Here is a 24,889-nt window from a genome sequence, read left to right on the forward strand (position 1 = left end):
ATTCCTTCATTATAACAATAATATATTAATAAATTTGAGTGTTATTTTGAAATTTCACATTTATTGTAAACATTTCTGAACATTTGAGTGCTAATTTAAAACATCGAAACATAAATAAGGCTGGTGGTTGGCTTTGACATATTTGGGACCTTCACTTTTAACGGTCAGATTCTCGTAAGTTGAAAAGAGATAAACAATTCAGTGTCTATAATATTCTGAGCGGTAAATATTTTTTTGAAAAGGAAAGTTATTTTTGTGGCTAAAAAATTATTATTTGAAGTATTTGCGCATAAAATGCTTCTCTTATTTTGTTGCGTAAAATTGCAGTTCGCGATTATTAGGTTGGTGCATTCCATGCATTTTCACTTCACTTCTATATATTTTATGCAAGTTAAGTATTTGTATATTGGATATAAGCAGTTGTTGTTCGGTTTTAACTTGTCGAGTTGTATATCTCTGTTTGTTACCGCCTGATGCGGCCGCTCGTTGATGAATGATCTACCGCCCGGTTATTTCGATTATATCTACAGTCTACAGGGTCTACAGCATAAATAAACCATAAATAAACCACACGTCTACAGGCTTCAAAGCAGGTAGCAGACGCCAGACAGGCATATAAATATTATTAATATCTCCAAAACCGTGTGTTTTTGAATGATGACTTGGAAACTATCGCTTAATTCCGTCATGAGACAAAACATTTATTTTATGAGAATTTAAAAAAATATATTGGAATATTTATCTCGCAACCAACGTGTTCTCCCAAAAATATTATCCTAAAATGATTGTTGCCGGAGGATTGGGGAGAAAAATATTCAATGACAATTTTTTGCTTCTAATTTGTCAGCTGAGAGATAAAAAACAATAATATATTCCAACAAAGCACCATAGCGGAATGATTGAAAGAATATATTTTTTCAAGGAATAAAGTGGAAAACTATATTCCAGCTGTTAAAATATTTTGCATTGCCTCCAATTTTCATCTAATGGTTGAGATAATATAAACAAAAAAAATGAGAAAAAAATAGTTCCATGCCACAACAGAACAGAAAATCCCTAAATTTTATTTGCTTGCATAAATAAATGTTTTCTAGTTACCTATCTTACAAAGTTCGGTAGGTACTGGATACCATAGAAAACAAATGAAATAAAGTTTTAAAACATTCTTTATCTAAGTTTGGCTATGGTTTAGCCGAGAGTAGTTTGTTTATGGTTTGGCGAGTTGTTTATTTGGGTTTATTTATAGTTTTGCCGGGAGTGGTTTAGGTGGTTTATTTATGGTATTGTGTGGTTTATTTATGGGTATTGTCGATTTTGGCGGTTTGATGTTTTGGCCGTTTGTCCTTTGACTTTGAAAGTCTCTTCAAATATATAATAAAATCATTTCAAGGGTCTCTGGTGCGATGTATTGCTTTGAGGATTCATGATGTCAAACGAACAAAGTTTAACCGTTGAATATTTCTTGCAAGAAGATAGCGATAACTTGGAAGACTTGCTCAAAAACGTCGACAAAGTCTGTTCAGTTAGTCGCACAAGTTCTGCAAAATGTTCCGATAAATTACCCGAACTCGTTGCGATGATAAATCACCTAGAAAATTTAAGGGATACGTACGAGAATTGTGGTGTTTTTGTTGACGAAAAATTTGAGACTGTTAGAGTCGAAGTGAATGATATTTTGGGCAAAAAGCAATTCTTTATTTTGATATCAGAAAAAGATGGCAAATTCAAAATCAAAGAGCACAGTCTGCCAGACCTTGATTCGCTTTCCTACAAATTTAATGGTTTGTGCAATGATCTACACTGTAAATATAAACTCAATAATATAACATATAAATACACAAATAATAATAAAATAACACACACAAGCCCAGTTTGATTAAGTGGGTAAATCTTATTAATTTATTATAACGTTACTGTGTACTATTAAATTGAACATTTAATTTATAATAGTTATATAAAACATGTACCTAAATAATAAATCTTTTCGTGATGGTTTCTTGTATGTATTTTGGCAGGGTTCTGGTTTTCTGATATATTTTTATATTCCAGATATAGTGACGGCAGTGGAAGTATTCACAGACACTTTGCACCAACTGTCAGACTATTTTGAAGTGATGCAGGATTTGGATGAGTGCTGCTGGATTATAGACCCAGTCAATCCGTCGAGCAAAGAAAACTTCAGGAGAATTATTATAGGTAAAACCAATTACATTACAAAACTTATAGAGATGTAGAGATCCCAAAGGTGCAAGCAAAAGATTCTGTGGTAATTGCTGTAATTTAAATTCAATACAAAATGCATATTTAATTCATTTTAAATCTGTCAAGCGTCGCATTAGGTTGTTGCTCCAACCAAATTACATAAATTAGTTCCAAAATGCCCTCGTGTTTGATAGGGTTGGCATTTTATTTGCAAATACACCCAAATTACTCTTAAGGCGATGCACTACGTCGTGTAATATTTTGAATCGAGCCGCCATCAATAACACTCCTTACGTAGATGGCGATAAGGCTTAAATTCCCGCTTAACACCATCCAGCTGTCTTGATTTAGGCAAGAAAAAAACATGGCCAAAAAGTGCCTTTTATTTTATTTTGTGGGTGTTCAGGCATAAATATTTAAATGTTTTCCGATCATTTTATAAATAACTTAATTTGCCACATTATACAATAAAACCATAACCGAAAATGGGTTCGTAAGTAGGAAATTTTGAACTTTAAAGCAGTTTTCATAGGCCTTATAAATTATTTTTTTCTGGGCTTATAAAAAGACTTATGTAAAAAATACTTGATTATTTCAAAGGCCAAGATGTATTATACTCTACAGGGATCGGTTCTGTCTCCGACTTTGTTTTTGTTGCACATCAACGACCTTTTGACATGTGCACCGATTCATTGTTACGCGGATGACAGTACAGTTCATGATAGCTTTTTGTTTGACAAGCTCCCAAAGGGCACACAAACTCCAACGGCTCGGAGGGCTTTGAAGCAGAGAATGGACGGTTATCTCGAGAGTATTTCCTCCTGGGGTAAAAATAATCTCGTCGAATTTAATGTTTCAAAGACCCAATCCTGTCTGATTACGTCTAAAAGGGATCCAAATGATAATCTAGTTTCCTTCAACGGAAGCAATCTTCCGAACAGGCCTTCCATTGATATGCTTGGTGTAACTATAAGTGACCAGCTCAGGTACGGGGGCTCCATCGAAGCCAGAGTAAAGTTGGCCTCTCAGAAGCTGGGCGTACTGTACAGGGCCCGCAGATACTTTAATAGTACACAACTGCTGACCCTGTACAAATCACAAGTGCGCCCTATTGTCGAATTTGGCAGCCATCTCTGGTCCGGAGCCCCTAAATACCTGAAAAAAATCCTTGACTCTGTGCAAAAACGGGCGGTCCGTTTGATAGATTCCCCAATCTTAACAAACGGACTGCAATCTTTAGAGCACAGGCGTCAGGTAGGTATGCTGTCCTTGTTCTATCGGTATTACAATGGAAGATGCTCTGAGGAACTAGAGTCATTGAACCCTTCGGCACCGGTGCGTAGTCGGGATACACGCCAAACGCGCTTCCAACATTTGTACACGGTTGACATTTGTCACATGAGAATGGGTCGCTTCTACGATTCGTTCTTAAGTTCAACAGCTGGCCTCTGTGTTTCCTCCCTCCTACAACATGGCACTCTTCAAGACCCATGTTCACTCCTTCCTCTCCACAAAAAGACCCTCCACACAGCATCCCCAAAGATGAAATAGGCCCTGAGGGAAATTATTTTCTTCAGGGCCTTCTGTGTGGAGTTATTATAAAAAAAAAATACTTGCGGTATTTATTTAAAGCATCTGAAACATTTGTAGGCGACCAAATTTTCAAACCAAAAACACATGATTTTACATTACTACGTAGTGCATCGCCTTAAGTAAATAAAAGTTATTTCAATTGTTTCTTGAAGATTTTAAGCGCCAGTAGAGAAAGTGAGATAATGTACATAGCAACACATAAGTATAAGAGAGACAACCTACTGGCAGTCATCTTTTGATAAGGAAAGGAAGGAGAGGAAGTTCTGGGAAGGTATAGGGTGTGAGGTTTGGGTAGGAATCTAGGGATCAGTGTGTCCAGGAGTGACGGACATATGAATATAAAACATAGTGTTTTCTCTCTCTAACACCATTTAGTTATGTGACCATGACAGTAAGGGAGATTTCTATGAGATAATATGAGCTGTTCCCAAAAGTGAAGAAATTATCCTGAGGGATTAAAAAAATATTCCATTGACTTCGCGCCGTTCCTAGGTTAAGTATGGTCCTGTATACAGGGTGTCCGGAGGTAAAGTGCGCTAAATTCAGGGGGTGATTCTACATGATGGTACAAGTAAAAAAGATAAATTACTTTTTCGGAATTCCAACATGTTAAGGTAGTTTTTTAGGTAAAATAGTTGAATTGTTTGTATTGTAAAATAAATATTCTTCTATGGAAAAATATTTTTGTAAGGGGAAAAAAATTTAAATTTCGAAAAAAGATTTTTTTTTTTAACTTCTACTGCCATGTAGAATCACCTCCGGAAGTTAGCGCACTTTACCCATGGATACTCTGTATTATCAGCAGTTCATTGGTCAAATGCATTGTACTTTTAGTTTTGTATTATTGATTTATAAACTGGTGGATGTAATCTGCTAGCCATAAGTTATAGTTTAGATTGTCTATAGTTCATTGGAGAAAATATTTGTGCACCCTTGGGGTGATTTTTCACAAAAACAACCAAATCATCAAAATATTATTAAGATAGGAAATTCTATCTATGTAGGTATATTAGGGTGTATCGATTTTTAACTTTTTTTTTGTTTTCAAATTCCAAGTTAAAATAAAGTTGCTACTAGGCACCACAACTTACCACAAAAAGTTTTGAATTTAAAAAAAAATGTTTAGGTCTCCTGCACAAGGCCTAAAGTTTTAATTTTTATCAAAAAATATCAAATTTTTTTTAAATTTTAAAAATTAAAATCGTAACTTTTGTGAGGTAAGTTTTTAGATTCTCACGGCCAAAAGCATTTTTGTTGTTTGTTTTTGGGGTGTTATGCCGTGTTGCGCTAACTCCTTCTTTAGCCGACGTTTCGGACAGCGTTGCAGTGTCCATCATCAGGGCAGATCCGGTAGATCCGAAGATCCACACATCTTCGGATCGAAACGTCGGCTAAAGAAGGAGTTAGCGCAACATCGTAACTTTTGTGTTTATTCCAAGTTAAAAAAACAGTAATATTAGGGCATAAAAATAAGTGAGAAACGATTTTTTTTTATAAAAAATTGATTTTAGGTCTCCCGCACAAGCCCTAAAGTTTGTTAATTTTGATAAAATTTTGTAATTTTGTGTACATATATGAACCATGTTTTTTTAAAGTTTAGGAGCGTCCAACCCTGTTGTTACCCTCGTAAACCACATTCCCTTATCTGACATTTTTTCCATCATCAAAGAAAGATCCCGCAATGTTTGGTCAGAGTATTGGCACATTGCTAGTCAATCCAAGGGAGCCTGCTATGCCTCAATACAAAGGACTATTCCATCAAAACCGTGGTTTCAGCAATTCCCTCATTTTTCCAAAAAAGAAATTTCTTCACTCATTCGAATGAGGATCGGTCATTGTTCCGTTCCTTCCCATCTTTTTAAAATTCACGTCCTTGACTCCCCAGATTGTACATTCTGTGGTCTAGAAGTGGGAACTTTAGATCACATATTTTTTGGTTGTCCCTCTCTAAACAAATATCCTCTCTTCTATCAAGCCTTAACTAAAATTGCCTCCCCTCCATTCAACATTTCATCTCTTTTAAGTCTGAACTCGACTCCAATTTTCATTATAATTTTGAAATTTGCCTATTTAAATAAAATTAATATTTAAATTCACCTTTCAATACACCTTTCTCAATAATTTTAAATGATGGCCAAGAACACCCTTGAAGGGTGAAAGCCAGAAATAATGGAAAAAAAAAAAAAAAACCACCGGAATTAATTGTACTTTTCTATATTTGCAAATGTTATAACCTTATTTGAAAATATAATAGAACAGCCACTGCAGGCAGTTGTGTGTCTACTACATTTGAACAAATTACCATTGAGAAAAGTTATGGTTGCTTTTGATGGACCAACTTCTGGACCGAACACATTAAGTGGGACTATTATTGGTAAACAACTTTTAAGCTGCCAAAATCTGGAAGATGTAAATTTTGTTGCAATTGAAAGCGATATACCAAAGGTTGATCTTAAACAGTTGAGTACAGACCAAAAGTATCTGTACGAAATATCCAAAGCTGTATCAACAGGCACATGTACAGAAGAGTTGGCCAAACGAAACCCCGGCAACATCTCGCACGCCAGGTGGCTTACTCTGGCAAATCGAGTCCTTCGTTTGTATGTGTCCAACGATGATCCGACCCCTCAGCTAAGAAAGCTTGCAGAGTTCATAATGAAGGTCTACATACCATCATGGTTCTCAATTAAGTGCAATCCCCAAATCCGCAAGCATCCATTCATTTTTTTAAAATGATTCTTTTCAGCAATTATTTGGAAGATGAGCTAAGAAACGTCGTCCATGCAACGTTACAGAGAAATGCTTTCATGGCTCACCCAGAGCATGTTTTGATAGCTATGCTGTTTGATGAACGAAAACATATCAGAGCCTTGGCTTTTAAGAGAATCCAGAAAGCTCGCGCAACCGAAATGAAAGGGTATTTAACCTTCCAGCAGGCGCGCTGTCGTAAAATTTACGACAAACTCGCCTTATCGCTTCCCCCACTCTTGAAAATTAGTTGTAAGCATCGAGCTTCGAGCTATGCTAGAGTCAAATCAAATGTCAAACATTTACCGCAAGATATAAATGCTTTTCTCAAAGTGAATTACGGTAGGGCAGTTAAACCGATAACAGAAGAATAAAACAGAAGCTTTCCAAAATGCGGTGTTTGTCGGTTATGTGCACTGGATAAGAAAAGATCCTCCGCATCAATGAAGTGTTGCCGTTGCCAGTCTTTTACATGCAAAAACCATTCTTCAGTTGAGGTGGTTTGTAACAATTGTAAGGATGAGAATATTGATTCTGACTAAATAGGTGGATAAAATATTTTGTTTTGAAATATTAACATGTTTAGAATGTTGCCTCGTTTTTTTTAACCCATTGGCATCAAACGACGCCGTCCTGGCGGGTCTGATGTCTGTCGGCTTAAAAACGAAAAAGGGATACATGAGTGACATCTTTGTTTAAAATTTTAAATGTCAATCGCTCTGTAGGTAATTAAGCATTCGTTTCGTAGTAATTGGCAAGACTCCGTTGGTACAGTTTTTTCCCGATATTTACGATTGAAATTTTGTTATTTTTCAGCGTCATTGAATTTTTTCAAAATGGCGTGTGGTTCGGGAAATGAGAAGCTTGTTCGCAAAACGCGTGGTGGGCGGCTAACATCAGCCCAAATTGAAAATTTATTGGCTGAATCTGACGACGATAACCTCAGTGACCATATAGATTCCTCAGATCCGGAGTCCGAGGACGAAGAATCCACTGAGGAGACAGTGGAAGTTTTGGACATTTCGACGAGTGAAGTTGGCCCGTCGGCTTCCATACCTCCAGCAAAACGTCGTAAAACTACTAATCCTGATGAATGGACGTGGAATTCGTCTCCAAACATCAGCCGGATTCCATTTACCGGCAACCCAGGATTACGAAGAAGTACTTTACAGGTTTTGGAAGGTGACAAGACGGAGTTGACGGCGTATTTACAATTCTTCACGGCGGCATTTTGGGCAGCCATTGTCGTCGAAACAAATCGGTGCGTAAATAATTTCCGTAAACTAATTTAGCATCATGTTTATATAGTTATATACTTTTTTCATAAGATTAGTTTTTTATACTGTGCTTCGTGTAATTGTACGAAATACTGTGAATGAATGTGTACATTTTTAGCAGAAAATTGATTTTACAATTGAGCTGTCAAAAACCAAAAAGGATACGCTTTTCATGTTATAATTTTTATTGTAGATATGCATCCCAAAGGATTGCGGTCAAGCCAGACCCAGGATGGACGGAGGTGACTTCCGCTGAGCTGCAGTCCTACTTCGCTCTGTGCCTGCTGATGGCTTCATGCCAAAAGTTCTCCCTACAATTATACTGGACTAAGAGGAAGGTGATAGAGACACCTTTCTTTCGAACTGTAATGTCACGATTGCGTTTTCAATCTATTTCTCGGTATGTTCACTTTGCAGAAGACAATACGGCAAACCCCAAAGATAGATCGAAAAAGATTCGCCCGATAATTACTCATCTGAGAGAGACCTTCCGCAGTGTTTATAAACCAGACTTTGATCTTTCCATCGATGAAAGTTTGATGAAATTCCGGGGACGCTTATGTTATATCCAATATAATCCTAGTAAGCGTGCCCGGTTTGGAATAAAGTTTTATAAACTTTGCGAGTCTCGATCAGGCTATTGTTTCGATTTCAGCATCTATACTGGGGAGAAAGAAGGAGATCCAAACCTTCCGTCTAGTTCAGCGATTGTGCACCATCTTCTCTCTGGATATGAGACAGATGGTCACACGCTGTACGTGGATAATTGGTATTCATATCCTGATCTTTTCCTCAGTCTAAAAGAAAAAGGAACAAACGTTGTAGGTACAGTGCGAACCAACCGTAAGAATATGCCTACGGATATGAAGGGAAAAAAGAAATTGGCGAGAGGTGCAGCGACTTGCCTGTACAGTCATGGTATGATGGCTCTTCAGTGGATGGACAAGAAGCCTGTTACAGTCTTGTCCACCATTCATGAAGGCATCTCTATGGATGCTACAGGCAAAACGAGTCATCGATCCCAAGAGGAGATCATGAAACCCCGTGCTATTATTGATTACAATAAAGGCATGGGGGGTGTTGATCGACAGGATCAAGGTCTGGCTTCATTTCCCATCATGCGTAGGTATCTCAAAGGGTACAAGAAAATATTTTTTTATCTTTGTGATATGGCATTATTCAATGCATATCAAGTTTATAAGAAAGTAAGTTCTGGTTCCTTGCAACTACAATGAGTTTAGGGTCAACGTGGCAGAACAGATTTTGGAAAAAGATCTCTCTTCCTAATCGAAGTTCGGTTGGGCGACATTCAGTGGGAGATGGTCCAATGAGACTTCAGGGATGTCAGGGAGGTCACTTTCCAGCACATATTCCTCCTGGCCCTGGTGGAAAGAAACAACCGCAACGGCAATGCCGTGTTTGTCGGGCCAGGAATAAAAGGTCTGGATCGCGCTGGGAATGCAAATCATGCAAAGTGGCCCTCCACGTCCCTGAATGTTTTGAGGACTATCATACTAAATTTAATTTTTAGTCATAAGTATATATTAATGAAAAAAATGTATATTATGGTAATAAGTATGATAAATGTACAACTTTTCTTACTCTAATTATAAAAAAATGAAAAAAAAAATTGGTTTTTATAAAAAAAATATATTTATATCCTCGTTTAATCATATATATATTTTTTTTTTTAAACACTGCATATATTTTTTACATACCTTGATTCTATGCACAAGTAAATTAAAAAAAATTGTTACGTTTGCATTTTTAGTTTAAAAGTTATATAAGATTTAGTACACCACTGCAGATTTAAAACTTTTGGTACAAAATTAATTCGGATGTTAAGGCCAAGTTTTTAGCTAAACAATTCGGATGCCAATGGGTTAAGAAAGTCAAATATATTTTTTTAAAGTACTGCCTATTATGATTTTTCATATCCTCAAAGAAATTCCCTAACGTTTGTATAAAGAAAACACCACTTACATGGAGAAAACTTGATGACGTAAAATTTACGACAAGCGCCCGCTCAAGGGAAATTTCTCAATGCGCCCGCTGGAAGGTTAAACCCCCTCAGATCAATTTTGATGCCGAAGACTATATAGATACGATTGACTGGCAATCCACTTCAGTAACCGAACCCCCTCTTGTTACTGATATGAGCCTAGAAGAGTTGGGAGTCAATTGCGGAAACTGGCAAACGTGGAAGGGTTGAATTTAGAATTCCTTCTCACACTCAAGCGGTGGAACGAATTGTCAAGGAATTCACAGAAGCTTCGAAGCGAGTATGTGGGCTGATCGAAAGAGATGGTTTTATCCATGCCAGACTGGAAGACCGTAAAGAGGTACCTACGTTCGAGACCAAGAGCCAGTACAAAACCTCTGCAAAGGATTAGAATTTAAGTAAGTTTTTTTCGACTATTTTGTAGTTATAATGTTTCTAAATAACGTCTTTATCATACTGTCTTCCATATTAAATTGAAATTTCATTTGGGAACTGTAATAACATTTATAAAATTTTCACTAGGCCTATGTAAATACTATACATAACTTTGATTTAAGGTTTTGAAGCCAAGATGAAAGGACGAATACTTAAACAAGTCAGTAAATTTGCAGTAGAACAAGAAAACTGCCACTCATGTCGTATGGAAAGTAATCAGCAACATTTTTTACTTAGTTATTAGTTATTATACTACATTTTATGACATGTTATAACCTTTTATACTTTTGTAATAAACAACAGTTATAGCAAATAACATTATTTACTTTCAACACCTTTCTCATACAATTTACACAGTCCAACTATCTTTTTTCAGGTATAAAACATATTATATATATAGTCCTAATCCTAGGAAATAAATTGTACAGCGCCCTTGAGGTGATTTTTCACAAAAACGGCGCTGAATTTTCACAAATTTAATAAATTTATTATTATTATTATTATTATTATTATTATTATTATTAGTATATATGTGGTATATATTTTTACCGTATCTTGGCATTTTATGCCTTCTGTAAGAAAAGTACAATTAATTCCGGTGGTTTAAACTTTAGAAAAACATGGTTCATACATGTACACAAAATTACAAAATTTCATCAAAATTAACAAACTTTAGGGCTTGTGCAGGAGACCTAAAATCCATTTTTTATAAAAAAAAATCGTTTCTCACTTATTTTTATGCCCTCATATTACTGTTTTTTAACTTGGAATAAACACAAAAGTTACGATTTTATTTAAAAAAAAAAATTAAAACTTTAGGCCTTGTGCGGGAGACCTAAACATTTTTTTAAAAATTCAAAACTTTTTTGGTAAGTTGTGGTACCTAGTAGCAACTTTATTTTAACTTGGAATTTGAAAACAAAAAAAGTTAAAAATTGATACACCCTAATGTAATACAACAGATATCTATTTAGTCTCTTATTCAGTTATTATTCTATCTATGTATATATACAAAAGATATCTAGTTAATCAGGGAGCGTCAGGTAGAACAATTTTAGATCCCCTGTGAAGGCCTAGAAATCCGTTCTTAGAGTCATTTTGCGTAAACCTCTAGGTACTCTAGCGATCAACTCTACATAATATTTAATGTACTTGATGTTCGTCAAAATTACATAAAAAAGGTTATTATTCAGGTACACAAAAATCTAGAAAATCTTGATATCACAAATATATCACAAAAAGTCACACACGAAAGGATCTCGTGGTCCCAGGGAGCAATACGGCTAAGTATCAAAAGTCTTATACATATCTGGGACCGAAATTATATAATAAAATCCCTAAAGAATTAAATCTTTAAACATGCAAAATGTCCTTCATCAGTTCAATCATAACTAAATGGTTAATTGGCTTGGGGAGGGTGGAGTCTGAAGAACTATTAAATAATGTCACTTCAAATTTTACATGGTTACCTATCAATGGCTCATTTATTAAATACCTAATATATTTTCAATTTAAATATTCAATTTTGATTAAAAAAAAATACAACAACAACAACACGTTAATTTTACAGAATAAATTTTGAGCAATTTTAACAGCATTTGGTTCCTTAGAATGGGCATTCTGCCTAGGAACTAATATCGACTTACAATTCACAATAACACTTGTACTTATTTTTAATATACTTACACAGTTATTGCAATATTATTATCTTGTCATTTTTGCTATATATACATCTATCTAATGTAATGCTCTAGCACTAGAGCCTTGAGATATTCACATGTAGAATCTTTTAACATCCCAGTTTGTCAAACCTCTTATGGACAAAAAAGCTTTAAATACAATGCTATTAAGCTATTCAATTCTCTACCTATTGACATTAGAAATACACAAATCAAAACTTTATTTAAAAATAAAATCATTGATTACCTCCAATAAAAATATACGTTGAACTATTTCATAACATACTAAAAATGGTACCTACTGTGTATATATGTATAATACGCCTTTTGGTCAAACTGAAACTTTATTACTTAATTAATTACTTAAAATTATTATTGCTTCGCCTCCACCTTCTACATTCATTCTTGAATTGTATAATTTAAAAAAAAAAAAAAACAAAAAAATACTGATTTTATGTTATTAACAACCACTATGTAAATTGCCATCTCAACACAGGCGTTCCACACCTAGTGAGATGGGCAATACGTCACTATATAAGTATAAAAAAAAAATAATAATAAAAAAAAAAAATTAAAAAAATGTAATAAATAAATAAATCTCGCATACAGTTATTATTCTATCTATATCTATTTAATCTCTCATACAGTTATTATTCTATCTATGTATATATACAACAGATTTCTATTTAATCTGTCATACAGTTATTATTCTATCTATGTATATATACAACAGATTTCTATTTAATCTCTCATACAGTTATTATTCTATCTATGTATATAAACAACAGATTTCTATTTAATCTCTCATACAGTTATTATTCTATCTATGTATATATACAACAGATTTCTATTTAATCTCTCATACAGTTATTATTCTATCTATGTATATATACAACAGATATCTATTTAATCTCTCATACAGTTATTATTCTATCTATGTATATATACAACAAATATCTATTTAATCTCTCATACAGTTATTATTCTATCTATGTATATATACAACAGATTTCTTTTTAATCTCTCATAGATTTATTGTTCTATCTACATATAAATATATATATATATATATACACAACAGATATCATTTTAATGTGTTATAGCACGTTTTTTAATTCAATTTCTATATTCCAGGTGACAATGTGTCCATAGTAGTGACGGTGGACTCTGGCTGCGGCCGGGAGCTGCCCCGAGTTAGCGTGTTAGGGCCCTCGGCCCTCGCGGGGGCCCTCCTGACCCGTGTGCACGAGTACAGGGAGCTATGGGACCCCCAGCTTGGGATCAACAACCTTCTCAATATGCTGGGTGGGTCTTCAAGTCTTATTACATTGTACTGTTGTGAAAGCAGTCTATTCCATATCACGGCACGTTTTGACAAAAAGTGTGTTTTTTAGTTAAACATGTATCACATAGTATATGCGATGTCTGCGCATGGAGATAGCCACCAATGGATCACATAGTATATGCGATGTCTGCGCATGGAGATAGCCACCAATGGATCACATAGTATATGCGATGTCTGCGCATGGAGATAGCCACCAATGGATCACATAGTATATGCGATGTCTGCGCATGGAGATAGCCACCAATGGATCACATAGTATATGCGATGTCTGCGCATAGAGATAGCCACCAATGGATCACATAGTATATGCGATGTCTGCGCATGGAGATAGCCACCAATGGATCACATAGTATATGCGATACCTGCGCATGGAGATAGCCGCCATTGGATCACATATCTGATGAGGTTAAAAAAATATAGAATCGAAATGTCGCTAATGAATTTTGATAGAATATTTTTCAAATGGAATTCAAATCGCCCAATGAACAATGTCGACTAAGCAAATTGGTGACTTTGCATAAGATCTGTTTAAAGTTACCATAATACACATTTTTTAAATTAACTAAATAAAAGCCTTAATAATAAAAAAATCACTTCACAACCGTTAAACGGTGTTCTTATTACACATTGTGTAAAGACTACAATTTCTGCTTTAAATTATTACTAATAATAAATGTGTCAAACCCTGCAAATTGGCCCTGCGCATTTGTTTCCCGGCAATATGACAGTTTTGATTTGCGATTCAAGTCATGCTATTCCAATAACCAATTTACTATTATATTAGTAGAATTCAATATATTTTTTTTTAATGTTAAACCACACAAGAGTCCCAACTCTTCCCAATTGTATGGGGGTATGTTGTGAGGCTGAATGAAGCGGGGAGGGGAAGGAGATGGGGAAAAGGAAGGTGGGAAAGTACCTGGCTATTCATATCTGGTCACCAAACATGGCCAAAACCATTTCAAGCAACGTTTTAATTCTGAATGGTGGTCTTACACCAGGGCGATACTGAGAGTATCTTCCACTCTGAAATATACGGGTGTCCGAGGGGTAAAGTGCGCAAACTTCATGAGGTGATTCTACATGATAGTACAAGTAAAAAAATAAATAGCTTCTTTTAGAAATTTCAACATTAAGATAGTTTTCAGGTGCAAAAGTTGAATTGTTTTTATGGAAAAAATAATATTCTTCTAAAGAAAAATATTTTTATGGGTAAAAACAAAAAACCGTATTTCGAAAAAAGTTATTTTTCTTTTTTATTTCTACGGTCATGTAGAATCACCTCCCGAAGATTTTGCACTTTACCCCCAGACACCCTGTTTTTAGTATTATTTTTGTTATTTTTCGTCAGTCCATTAATAATGTCATTAGTTATAATTTTGTTTATTTTAGCTACCGGTCTTGACACAACCGTGTCATTAACTTTTCTTTTGTGTGTTTAAATTAAATTAAATTATTATATTAAGTTTACTTATATGTATTTTTTTTAAATGATGTAATTGTAAAGCTGCACATCTTGATACAGGAATGCCCTGGTGAAATATGCAGATTATGTTTTTTAATTTTAAAACTATTTTTTGGATAAATAAATAAATAGTTCCATGTTATTGGAAAAAGTGAGGTTATTTCGGACATTTTATTTTTTAATTGACTTTTACCGTGTGAATTTAATAAAAGTTCCATGAAAGTGATGTTTTTTAATAACATAAATGCCTTACTCATGCGTAGGTAAATACAATTTAAAAACATGAAAGTTTATATTGCACCAAAAAGGATCAAAAATATCAGATTTTTTGGTTATTCTCTGGGAATTATTATAATTTTTAATTTTAAGAACTCCAAAAGGTGTATGTTTAGAATTTTGAATTCTCTAAAAATTTTCAACGTTTTGATTCAAAATGTTTTATGGTAAGCTTTTATTCATGTTTGAAATAAAAATATTGCTCTTTTTTAATATTAAAGTATATTTCCAACACCAAAATCTAAACGTTATTTTATCTAGTTTCTAAAATAATATTTGTTTTACGACATTTTAAAAATGAATAAATTTATAGAACATTTAAAATACATTGGAGCAACTATTATTTTAAGTTTGTACAACAGATAAACAACCCTCTTTGCAAGCAATAAGCAATGTATGTATCTTTCCATGAACCATTTTATGTCAGTTTCTATATTAGTAAGGTATACACATACACAGTCGTTTATCGATTGAATAAATTTTTCACCATGTTTTTTAGCAAGGCTGTGTTTATACAATATATGTATACATATATGTTTCTTGCTCAAAAATAATAAAGATCTTGACACAAAACTTTGAGAAGCTAAAGGAGATGGGGAAGAGGAAGGTTAGAAACCCAGCTATTTAGATCTGGTCAATAAATATGGTTAGAGTAATTTCAAGCAACTTTGCGATTCTCAACAGCGTTCTTTCATGAGGGTGATACTTAAAAGTATCTAACGCTCTAGAACGTGCCGCAAATACGATACGCATTATTTCTATAATGATAAATAATATTTTATCGGTTAGTAGCTAAGGTGTCGTGGGTTCTATTCCTCTGTTAGTTAAGCCCTTCATCATTGAACAAGCAACCTTTTCAGTTTCTAACTCAAAGGCTTCATACACTATGTGTCGTATTGTATCATGTTACTGCTGCCACTACCTAGCATTTACATATAAACTTTACATTTCTTATTAACTAACTTAAGTCTGTATAGCTTAGGAGTAGGAATATTCTTATTTTTGTACTATTTACTTGCTGTTATAATATGTCAAATGGATATGCTTATATGTATTTTTACTATTACTTTTGTGAACTTGCAATCTTCAGAATATTATTTTTTTTATGAACTATGTATGTAAAAGCCCAATGGGCGTATAAATAAATAAATAAATAAATAATGATGGATACACTAACCTACGATACACTATGTACGATAAACTTAAAATTAAAAAAAAGTTTTCAAGTGTTGTCAGGTTATTCGTACCCCGTAATATTTGAATGTATATGATTTATATTCCCAGGTCTATCGGAATTCCCCCAGAAGCCATCTGCAGTAGAAGTGGAAACGGAGTCCACCGAGTTGGAGTGCGGCATCTGCCTATCCAGTCGGGACCTGCAGGCCGCATTGCCCACCGTGGTGTGCGAGAAAGCAAGCTGCAGACTCAACTACCACGAGGCTTGCCTTTATCAGGTAACTAGAACCCGTTTCATTTCATTCTTAACCAGCTTGGTCAGATGGTCAGATGGTTAGAGTATTTCCGCTATCACTAACACACATATTTGATGACATAGCCCTGAGGGAAATTATTTTCTTCAGGGCCTCCTGTGTGGAGTTAATATAAAAAATAAAAAAAAACATATGTTTTATTAGACAAATGTATTATGTATAGACATTATTGTCATCTCACTTTCATATTTGTATATTTTAATTCTTTTTTAAGAACTTTTAGATTTGAGTATAACGTGTGGTGTTTTCTCTTTCTAACACTGTTTAGATCGTATTTCTCACCATGACAGTAAGGGAGACAACAATTTCCATGAGACCATATTATGAGCTGTTCCCAAAAGTGAACAAATTAACCTGAGGGGTTGAATGCTTATCTTCAATAAATGAGCTTGTCAGAAAACGATGCACTGGGGAGAGGTATTAAGAGGAAGCTACAAGCCAAAAATGTGTATATTCTTGGTATACCTTATAATGTAGGTAATAGGCATTAAAATCACTTGACAAACGGAGTCTAGAAACATTTGATTTCAAGCAAAAAACTGGTTTTTATTTATTTTGTAAATAATTTTATAAGAAAGCAAAAAAGTTAATCAAGTGAGACTGTCACAGATAATCTTAGCTATAATATATATAATAATCATGTACTCGTCTTCCTGACGCCAGTAGTAAAATAACAGCACATCTACGAGATGCTTCGAAAAGAGTCAGGTCCTTTGGAGGATTTTTACAAAGCCAAGACACCAAGAGTCCTGGATCCCAAGTAAATGCTCTAGGCTTCTCATTTACAGAATTCCTTATACCTCTCATCACTCGCTTGACCAAGGGATGATTACTAGTCCTCAAATCGCCATTGGGGTCACACAAAACTGACATTGCAGACTTGTGAAGCGCTATGGTACTGGGGGCCAAGCCTTTTTTCACTCTTAAGTATGCTAAAAACCGTGCCAGCTGAGATCCCGAAGGGTTATTAGGACAAGTATTGTTAATGGAGCACCATTCCTTCCAGCTCTTCCATGCCATGTGATAAGTTGAAAGCGTAGATTTGCGCCAACCCGCATTCAACAGAGCTTTCTCTTGCTGTGACCAATCGTTCAATGCTTCACTCCACCCCCTATCTTCCACACCTGTAGTTGGAGCTTCTGGACCTGTTGAGGATGAAGTCCTGTCGATAAGTCTATCAAGTTGTCGACCAACATGGGTATTATGTGAGGTTGGTCTAGGGCTCTTTTCTTTAGGTCTGGTAACCAAAACACTTTTGGCCAATCTGGGGCTACAACCAGATACACCCCCAGAGACCCATTGACTTGGTGCCTCCCTCGTTCTTCAAGTAGGCTACGACTGTCCTGTTGTCTGATTGAATGAGTAACGAAGAACTTCTCAAATTCTGAGTCAGAGATGTTAAGGGATTTAAGATTGCTGTCATCTCCTTCATGTTGCAATGTCCCCCCCTCTGACTGTCTGTCCAACAACCCGACAGAGGTACATCGTCGATCAGGGCTCCTCAGCCGTGATCCGCCGCATCTGTGGTTAGAAAATGTGTTGGGCTGGGAACATGAAGAGTTGAAACATGATCTAAGTTGTTCATCCACCATTTCATTTCCGACAAGACTTCCTTCTTTATCGGAGATTTCTGCTGAGGGGTCAGCTTCAGCATTAACTGCAACTGTAATTGTCGAGTATGGAGTCGACCTCTGGGGACCACAAAGGTAGCAAAATTCAACTTTCCTAAAATACTCTGAGCTTCTTTCAGAGTCCATCTTCCCTTTGTCACGAGGCTCTGAAGTGAGTTCCAAAGACCTTGTCGTCTGTATTCGGTTAAGGTCTTCTGATTCAGATGGGGGTTCCAAACAATTCCTAGATATTCCACTGACTGTGCTGGCTGACGGACACACTTTTGGAAATTTACCAACCAACCTAACCGCTCCAATAATTGAAGAGCTTCTCGTGTTTGACTGAGGAGGACCTCTCTGGTCTGATGAGCCAGGAGAAAGTCGTCTAGGTACACAATGATCCTGATACCCCGTCTCCGCAGGATTTCTGCAATCCAATTTGTGATTGCTGCAAAGGCCTGTGGTGCACTGCTCAGGCCTTGAGGCAGGCATGTCATCTGTAAGTGAAGGCCTCCGTAATACTATCTCAGAAAGCAACGGTGAGCTTTTGCGACCGGTATGTGGAAGTAGGCCTGTGAGAGGTCTATTTTTGTCATCCAATCGTTGGCTTGAAGAAAGTGTGGGACCTTGTGGTGAGATATCAGAGAAAACTTTTTCCAAGCTACATCTAAATTGAGAGCTTTTAAATTGAAGATTGGTCTTCTTGAGCCGTCGCTCTTTTGAACCAGAAAAAGTGTTGATAGGAAGGAGGCATTGTCGCCAGCTCTTTCCAATGTACCATCTCTTATCATCTTTCTTATTTCGAGTGTCATTTCCGGGGTTACTTTTGTTTTGAATCTCCTTGCGAGAGCTTGGCTTGGACTTATCAACAAGGGCTTTCGGATGAATGGTATGCGGTATCCTCTTATCATACGTAAGATGGTCTCTGGGGCATCTAGGGTCCGCCATTCTATCCAATAATCCTGTAGTTGACCGGCCCGAAATGGTTGATAGTCATCTGTTGAAGCGGCCACGAGAGGTCTGCCCCCTCGCACCACGCTTCTGTTCCCTACCCCTACCCCTCGCTCGGGAGGAATACTGGGGGTCTCGCCCGTGGTCTGCCGTCCGGGGAAACGAGGGAAATGCCATCTTTTCCTTTGATGTCTGCTTGGGGGGAAAGGCAACAACCTCCTTAGATGTTGAAGGGCGGTTGTGCGCCGAGTGGCTACCCTGAGGTAGGCGCACTGGATTAAAGCACTTTGTTACACCACCCAGTTTCTGCAACTGTGCGGACAGTGCTTCTTCCCCAAAAAGATGAGTGGAAGAAGGAGGAATTCTGCTGAATAGCTTCCGTTCCACTCCAGTCTTACAGCTGCTCAAAATCTTATCCCTTCTGTGCTGAATGATTTCAGCTCGCTTTCCGCAGGTTATCTGCAAGATATCGTCAGAGCATTTTATAAACTCGGAGTCCTCTCCTAACAGGCTGTCCAGTTGTTCCTCTAAAGCCTCGCCTGACAGAGAACTTTCTGAACTGCTTCCCCATTTGATGAGTTTTTGGAGAGCCTGTTGAAGGCACTCTCTCTGCTTCAATGAGGCATGCGTTACCGCAGCCAGCATCTTTTCCATAGCCGGAAATATTGGTGAGGCGGTGTCAAATGCCAGCACCTCGCAGTTCACCTCCAGCTCCTTGAAGCCTGGATCAGCTAAATATTCCTTTAAAGCGGATGCGTAGCGGACATTGGCCCACTCGCTCGAGTTGAAGCGTTGGAGATTCTCCACCAAACCCAGATGTGTTGCAGAAGGTTTTGGCGCTGCAGACTCCTTCAGAACAGTAGAGGGACCCGGCATCTGATACTGCCTTTCAGGCGACAACGAGCAAACGCTCCCAGATGCATGCGAGGGTGCCACTATACTTGGCGTGCTGACAGTGGCTTCCTGCGTTGACCTGTCCATGACAAAGTCTTGCAGGGTCTTGACTTGACATGTTAATCTTTTGAGCAGATGTCTGTCATTCCGCTTACGTCTCTTTGTGCGCCTGCGTCGCCTACTATTTTTCGATGCCGAACCGCTAGATTGCGAGCTCGACGAACTTGTTGATATTGAACGGCGTCGCCTCTTTCGATCACGTCGTTTAGAGGTTACGTCATCTTCTACATGGTCCTTGTCTGAGGCCATTTTAACCCCGTGCACAAAATGAAGACGCTAATAACTGTCAAAAATGTTTGCACTATCACTTAGCACTAATTTTCATAAAAAATTACGACAATTTGCGGGTAGCAACAGATATTCTTTTCGTTAAAACAATCCCAAACGAAAATTACACGACCGGCGTGGGTGAAAAAACGCCAAAATTTAATCAAGATGGCGTCTCAGGACGCCAACTGCTAAGGTGACAATAGACAACTGAAGGGTGTTACAAAAAGAAAGGCGGGAAATTCAAGATTACGGCAGCAGATGCGACGGCGCTGGCGAGAAATAAGCGCGATATCTCAAATTATATATTCTGGATAAGCAACGACACACATAATACTGTATTTTTTAAAAGTTGTTTCTTTACGCGTTCATACATTTCTATTGAAAAATTTTTTTTTTTAATAGTTTACATTTATATTTTTTATTGAGTACTTTATTTTTTTATTTGTATTCTACTCAAACGAAACGATAGGAAAACCTTCAATTTATATAAAGCATATTTTTGGTATTCATAATATACACCAATTCGTTATAAAGATTAATCAAAAAAGTGATTTAGCATTAACCTTCACCTTAACACATTTCTGGCAGGTATTTTTTAGCACTGACGCTACGCTGTCTCCGGGCGAAAATAAGGTCCCGCGTGAATTTTTTAATTTGTTTTAATTTTATTATATATTTTATTTAACTCTTTGCACGCGGCCGTATCAACTGTTGTTACGGCAAAAAGTCTATACTCACACGCGGCTGTATCAACAGTTGATACGGCAACTTTGACGGCCGATATTCCCGCTCTCTTTCGTCATAAATGTATTTCTTGCTCACTTGGACATTTGTAGAACTATCACGATGCTGACATCTACAAGAATTTCTCAAAAATAAAATTGTATTTCATAAAAAAAGATCGATAACCAAGTGCGCCTCTTCGCGCCTTTTAGTCCTTTAGTTTACATTTTTGTCAACGGATGGCGTTAGTACTAGTTTGTCATTCACAACTTTTCATAACTAAGAATGATAAGTGATCATGGTGTCCCACTTGTGTCTATAAACACAGTGGCCTAAGTACACACACACCGAGAGTGGTTTATTTATGACGCCGAGTGAATGGCGGGACCACATTCAAAAGATACGGTACGTCTTTGTATGAAATTTTATGTTTTTCTTTTTATAAACATCTAAGAGTGTTGACACACGAGGATTTGTTTTCATATTGTAGAGAATAATCTGTTCTGTCTATACAGTCCAATAAATCATGCCAGAATGCTATAATTTGACATTTAATTGCATGCATAGGTATTTGAAAATATGTACCGCGTACGGGTATAGATAAAACGGAGCAAATTAACGCGTTCAAAAGGTTAAATAAAAAATATAATTTTTTATTTATGTAAAAAAAACTCACTCCCAGAGCACAGCCAGCATTACGTAACTTACTCCTGGAAAGGTTAATATTTTTTATGAATTATTTTTACATGAAATAACAAAAAAGTGAGGCGGCAATTTCATGTATAATACATTTGTCTAATAAAATAAATGTGTGTTTTTATTTTTTTCATTATCAGTTAGAAAAATCATAAGGTGAGCCATTTAAAAAAATATATTAGGTTTGCATTCAACAATTTTATATTTGAAAAATTATACATTTACATAATAAAATTTGAAATCGTTTTTAATCACCTTTCAAAAACAGTTTTTAGTTTTGGGATACATTCAGAAATATTGTATTTATTTGTATTTTATTGCAAAGCAGAAATAATCTGACCATTTAACAGAATATGCCAGAGGCCTGAGAGGTTGATATGACTTAAATAATGGACTCTAAACTTATTTCATACTTTCACTGCTTTATGTTTTTTCCTTTCTATTGATTCAAACTTCATATAATAACTTACAAATTCTCTGGTTGTGATTTTATTTGTCCTTTTGCATTCCAGTGGTTGTCCGCCGTATCCGGAAATGTGCAAACCTTCAACATTATCCACGGAGAATGTCCTACGTGCTCTACACCTATTTGTTGTCCAGTTGTGCAGTTGTCATTCTGAAGAAACATAGTGAATAAATGGATTCATCACTAGAAAATATGGCATGGAGGGCATTTCTTCAGTCTGGACTGCGTACATCTAGCTATACTGTAATATTCGCGACCATTTGTACTGGTTTTTGGTTCTCTGTCCTGGTTATTCGTTATCCCAAAACAATCCAAAGATAGAATAATAAATTATTATTAATTGGTTTAAATATCTATTCCCAAAAATAATAGCACCACGCATTTTCAGCAAGCGGGCCACCCACCACCTCCAATCAGTTATTGTGGAGTCAGAATTGAAGAACACCTCCGGAAATAAAAACCCAAATATCCGGAAAGGCCAATTGTCAATAATTGGGCAGGTTATAAAATGAAATAGAGAGAATAAAAAATTTGGAAAGGTTATAATTTTTTTTTAGAAACTTGCTGGTTTAAAAACAATGGACCCCTTAATTCACCTGGTTAGGCAATCTTGTGAGGTGGGATACGGTCTTCTGGAAAGAATTTATTAATGCGGATCATGAAGCAGTCCGGATTAAATGAGTCAGGAAAGACGTCGATGCATGCTGCTAAAAGGATGCCGCTATAGCATGTTGGTGACCGGTCGGTGGCCGAGTTGACATCGCGTTTGGGTCCCACCCAGGCGTAGTGTGTTCAATTCCTCGGCTGGCTAAGTCCTCCATCACAACACAAGCAACACTTTCCGCTAACTGTGGTGGCAGTAGGAGATTTTTAAATATTGTCAGGTTATTCGTAACCCGGGAATGTTTGTCTTTCTTTTTAAAAAAAAAAAAAAATATGTGTGTAGTTCTACATACTCAAAATTTCAGGAATATGTACTTTTCTAACTAACATTGTACACAGTGCCCTTGAGGTGATTTTTCACAAAAACGGCGCTATACAAATCATCCAAATATTTTTATTGTACATAATGAATTTGTTACATATAAGATTTGTAACAAGGTGTGTGTGCCTCACTTTACTTACATCGCATCTATGGTCTTGGTGTGTGGAACCTTTAAATACCTACACATTGTCATTTTGCTATTGGTCAAATTGACAGCCCTGGAATTCTGACTTGGAGAGTTTCCAAACCTGAGGGAGCAAGAATCTGTGATTTGCATTGGAAGCAGTCGCCATTCTTTGATCACCAGCCCAGAGCAGCGGGTATTTCCTCTTGGCTGAGGTTCGACGAACACATTCGCCAATTGTTGTGAGCATCAGCTTTGCATATGGAGCATTCACCATTGGGATTGATGGAATCGGATGGCATCTACCGATCCTCATTGGTTAAGAGGGACCCTTTTGGAGACCAGCAGCGTGAAGCTGTTTTGCATTGGACTACAAGATTATTTTTTGGATAAATTATAAACTGGGAGTTGCTGTGAAGAACCGGAATCTACTACTTTGCATCAAAAATGAACTGGTATCACACCTTCATTTTACCTATGCAAGAAGCCCTTTGCCAGACAGATTATACAGGGTGTATCGGCACTAACCCGACAAACTTTAACCAGCTATTCCTTAGCACATTTGGAGTAAAAAATGTTATGGGCACTTTGCTGTCCGGTAGCATTTTTTTTTCCAATTAAATACAAAAAAAAATAAAATTTCCACACTACATCACTGTCATTGGCATTGCGTTTCGTGTTCAACAGCTGTTATAAGCAAGTATGTCAAAAAGCGTCTTCGCTCTTTCGCACACACTAAATAATAATAGTTAAAAATGAGACGAATGGTGCCGTGCCATTTCGTTGTGATTGTAAGTGTGCGCCAATATTTTTTATTTTTATTTTTATTTTTTTTTATTTTTTTTTATTTATTGAAACATATAAACAAGGTTACAATTTTTTTTAACAATATAAACACCAATATATCAATCACTCTCCTAATAAAGCAGCTGCTTGTGTTTAGGAGAGGACAACAATAATATTTTTACATTTGTTTAAATTAAACAAAAAATATTAGTAATAAAACAAAAAATAACACAAAAATAACAATAAAAGTAATAAAAATATAGGTTAGTTAATAAATGATTCAAAGAATTTAAAAGGCAAAAACATATTTCTAAACAATAAGTAAAGTTATGAGGTGGTACAAGAGTATTTTAATTTAATTTTTTTTTTATATTTTTCGTAGTTTTCTTCCGATCGTATATCAAGGGGTAATTTATTAAATAATTTTACACCCTTGAATATATAGTGATGTTGTGCTGTTGTGGTTCGTGCTAGTGGCACGGTTATTCCTCCAACAGATATTATTCTTTTGCTAATATTCAATTGTGGTAAATTATTTTTACTAAAGAAATCTTTATGTATTTGTAGAAGTGCAATTTTGTCATAAATTTTTGTAAGTGGGGGAACCGGGAAATCTTGAAAAACATTTATAGTTGGGTGGTAATATGGCTTTTTTAAGATGATTTTTATTAGTATTTTTTGAATAGTTTCCAGTGGGAGTAGGGATGATTTATATGCACCCCCCCAAGCCACGATTCCATATTGTAGGACAGAGTGCGCCAATGCATAATAAATATCTTTTAGTATTTTTAATGATACAATATTTCTTAGTC

The 24,889-nt window shown here is 36.1% G+C and overlaps 1 protein-coding gene across 5 annotated transcripts; it reads left to right on the forward strand.

Moving 5' to 3' along the window:
- Window positions 1-153: 153 nt before the first annotated feature.
- LOC149410675 (E3 ubiquitin-protein ligase FANCL-like) lies at window positions 154-23,977 on the forward strand. Of its 5 annotated transcripts, none has more exons than XM_089647943.1 (5): window positions 154-341; window positions 2,050-2,196; window positions 13,071-13,241; window positions 16,307-16,476; window positions 22,229-23,977. In XM_089647943.1, the coding sequence occupies exons 2-5, from the start codon at window positions 2,115-2,117 to the stop codon at window positions 22,334-22,336; spliced, it is 531 nt and encodes a 176-aa protein (XP_089504069.1). In that variant the 5' UTR covers window positions 154-341; window positions 2,050-2,114; the 3' UTR covers window positions 22,337-23,977. The 5 variants fall into 5 exon arrangements, with proteins under 5 accessions (XP_089504069.1, XP_089504066.1, XP_089504067.1 ...); XM_089647940.1 differs by lacking the exon at window positions 154-341 and adding an exon at window positions 1,199-1,781 and having other exon boundaries at window positions 22,229-23,968; XM_089647941.1 differs by lacking the exon at window positions 154-341 and adding an exon at window positions 1,222-1,280.
- Window positions 23,978-24,889: the final 912 nt, after the last annotated feature.

This window comes from Hesperophylax consimilis, chromosome 27, assembly GCF_061612785.1.
Source record: "Hesperophylax consimilis isolate HC1 chromosome 27, BYU_Hcon_1.0, whole genome shotgun sequence".
Classification (NCBI taxonomy): Eukaryota; Metazoa; Arthropoda; class Insecta; order Trichoptera; family Limnephilidae; genus Hesperophylax; species Hesperophylax consimilis.

Bases quoted from the DNA above. Each gene is read 5' to 3' on its own strand.
- LOC149410675 (XM_089647940.1), top strand. From the start codon at position 1,424: ATGATGTCAAACGAACAAAGTTTAACCGTTGAATATTTCTTGCAAGAA. The intron at 2,197-13,070 runs GTAAAACCAATT...TCTATATTCCAG, and splicing joins CTTCAGGAGAATTATTATAG to GTGACAATGTGTCCATAGTA. The intron at 13,242-16,306 runs GTGGGTCTTCAA...TTATATTCCCAG, and splicing joins CAACCTTCTCAATATGCTGG to GTCTATCGGAATTCCCCCAG.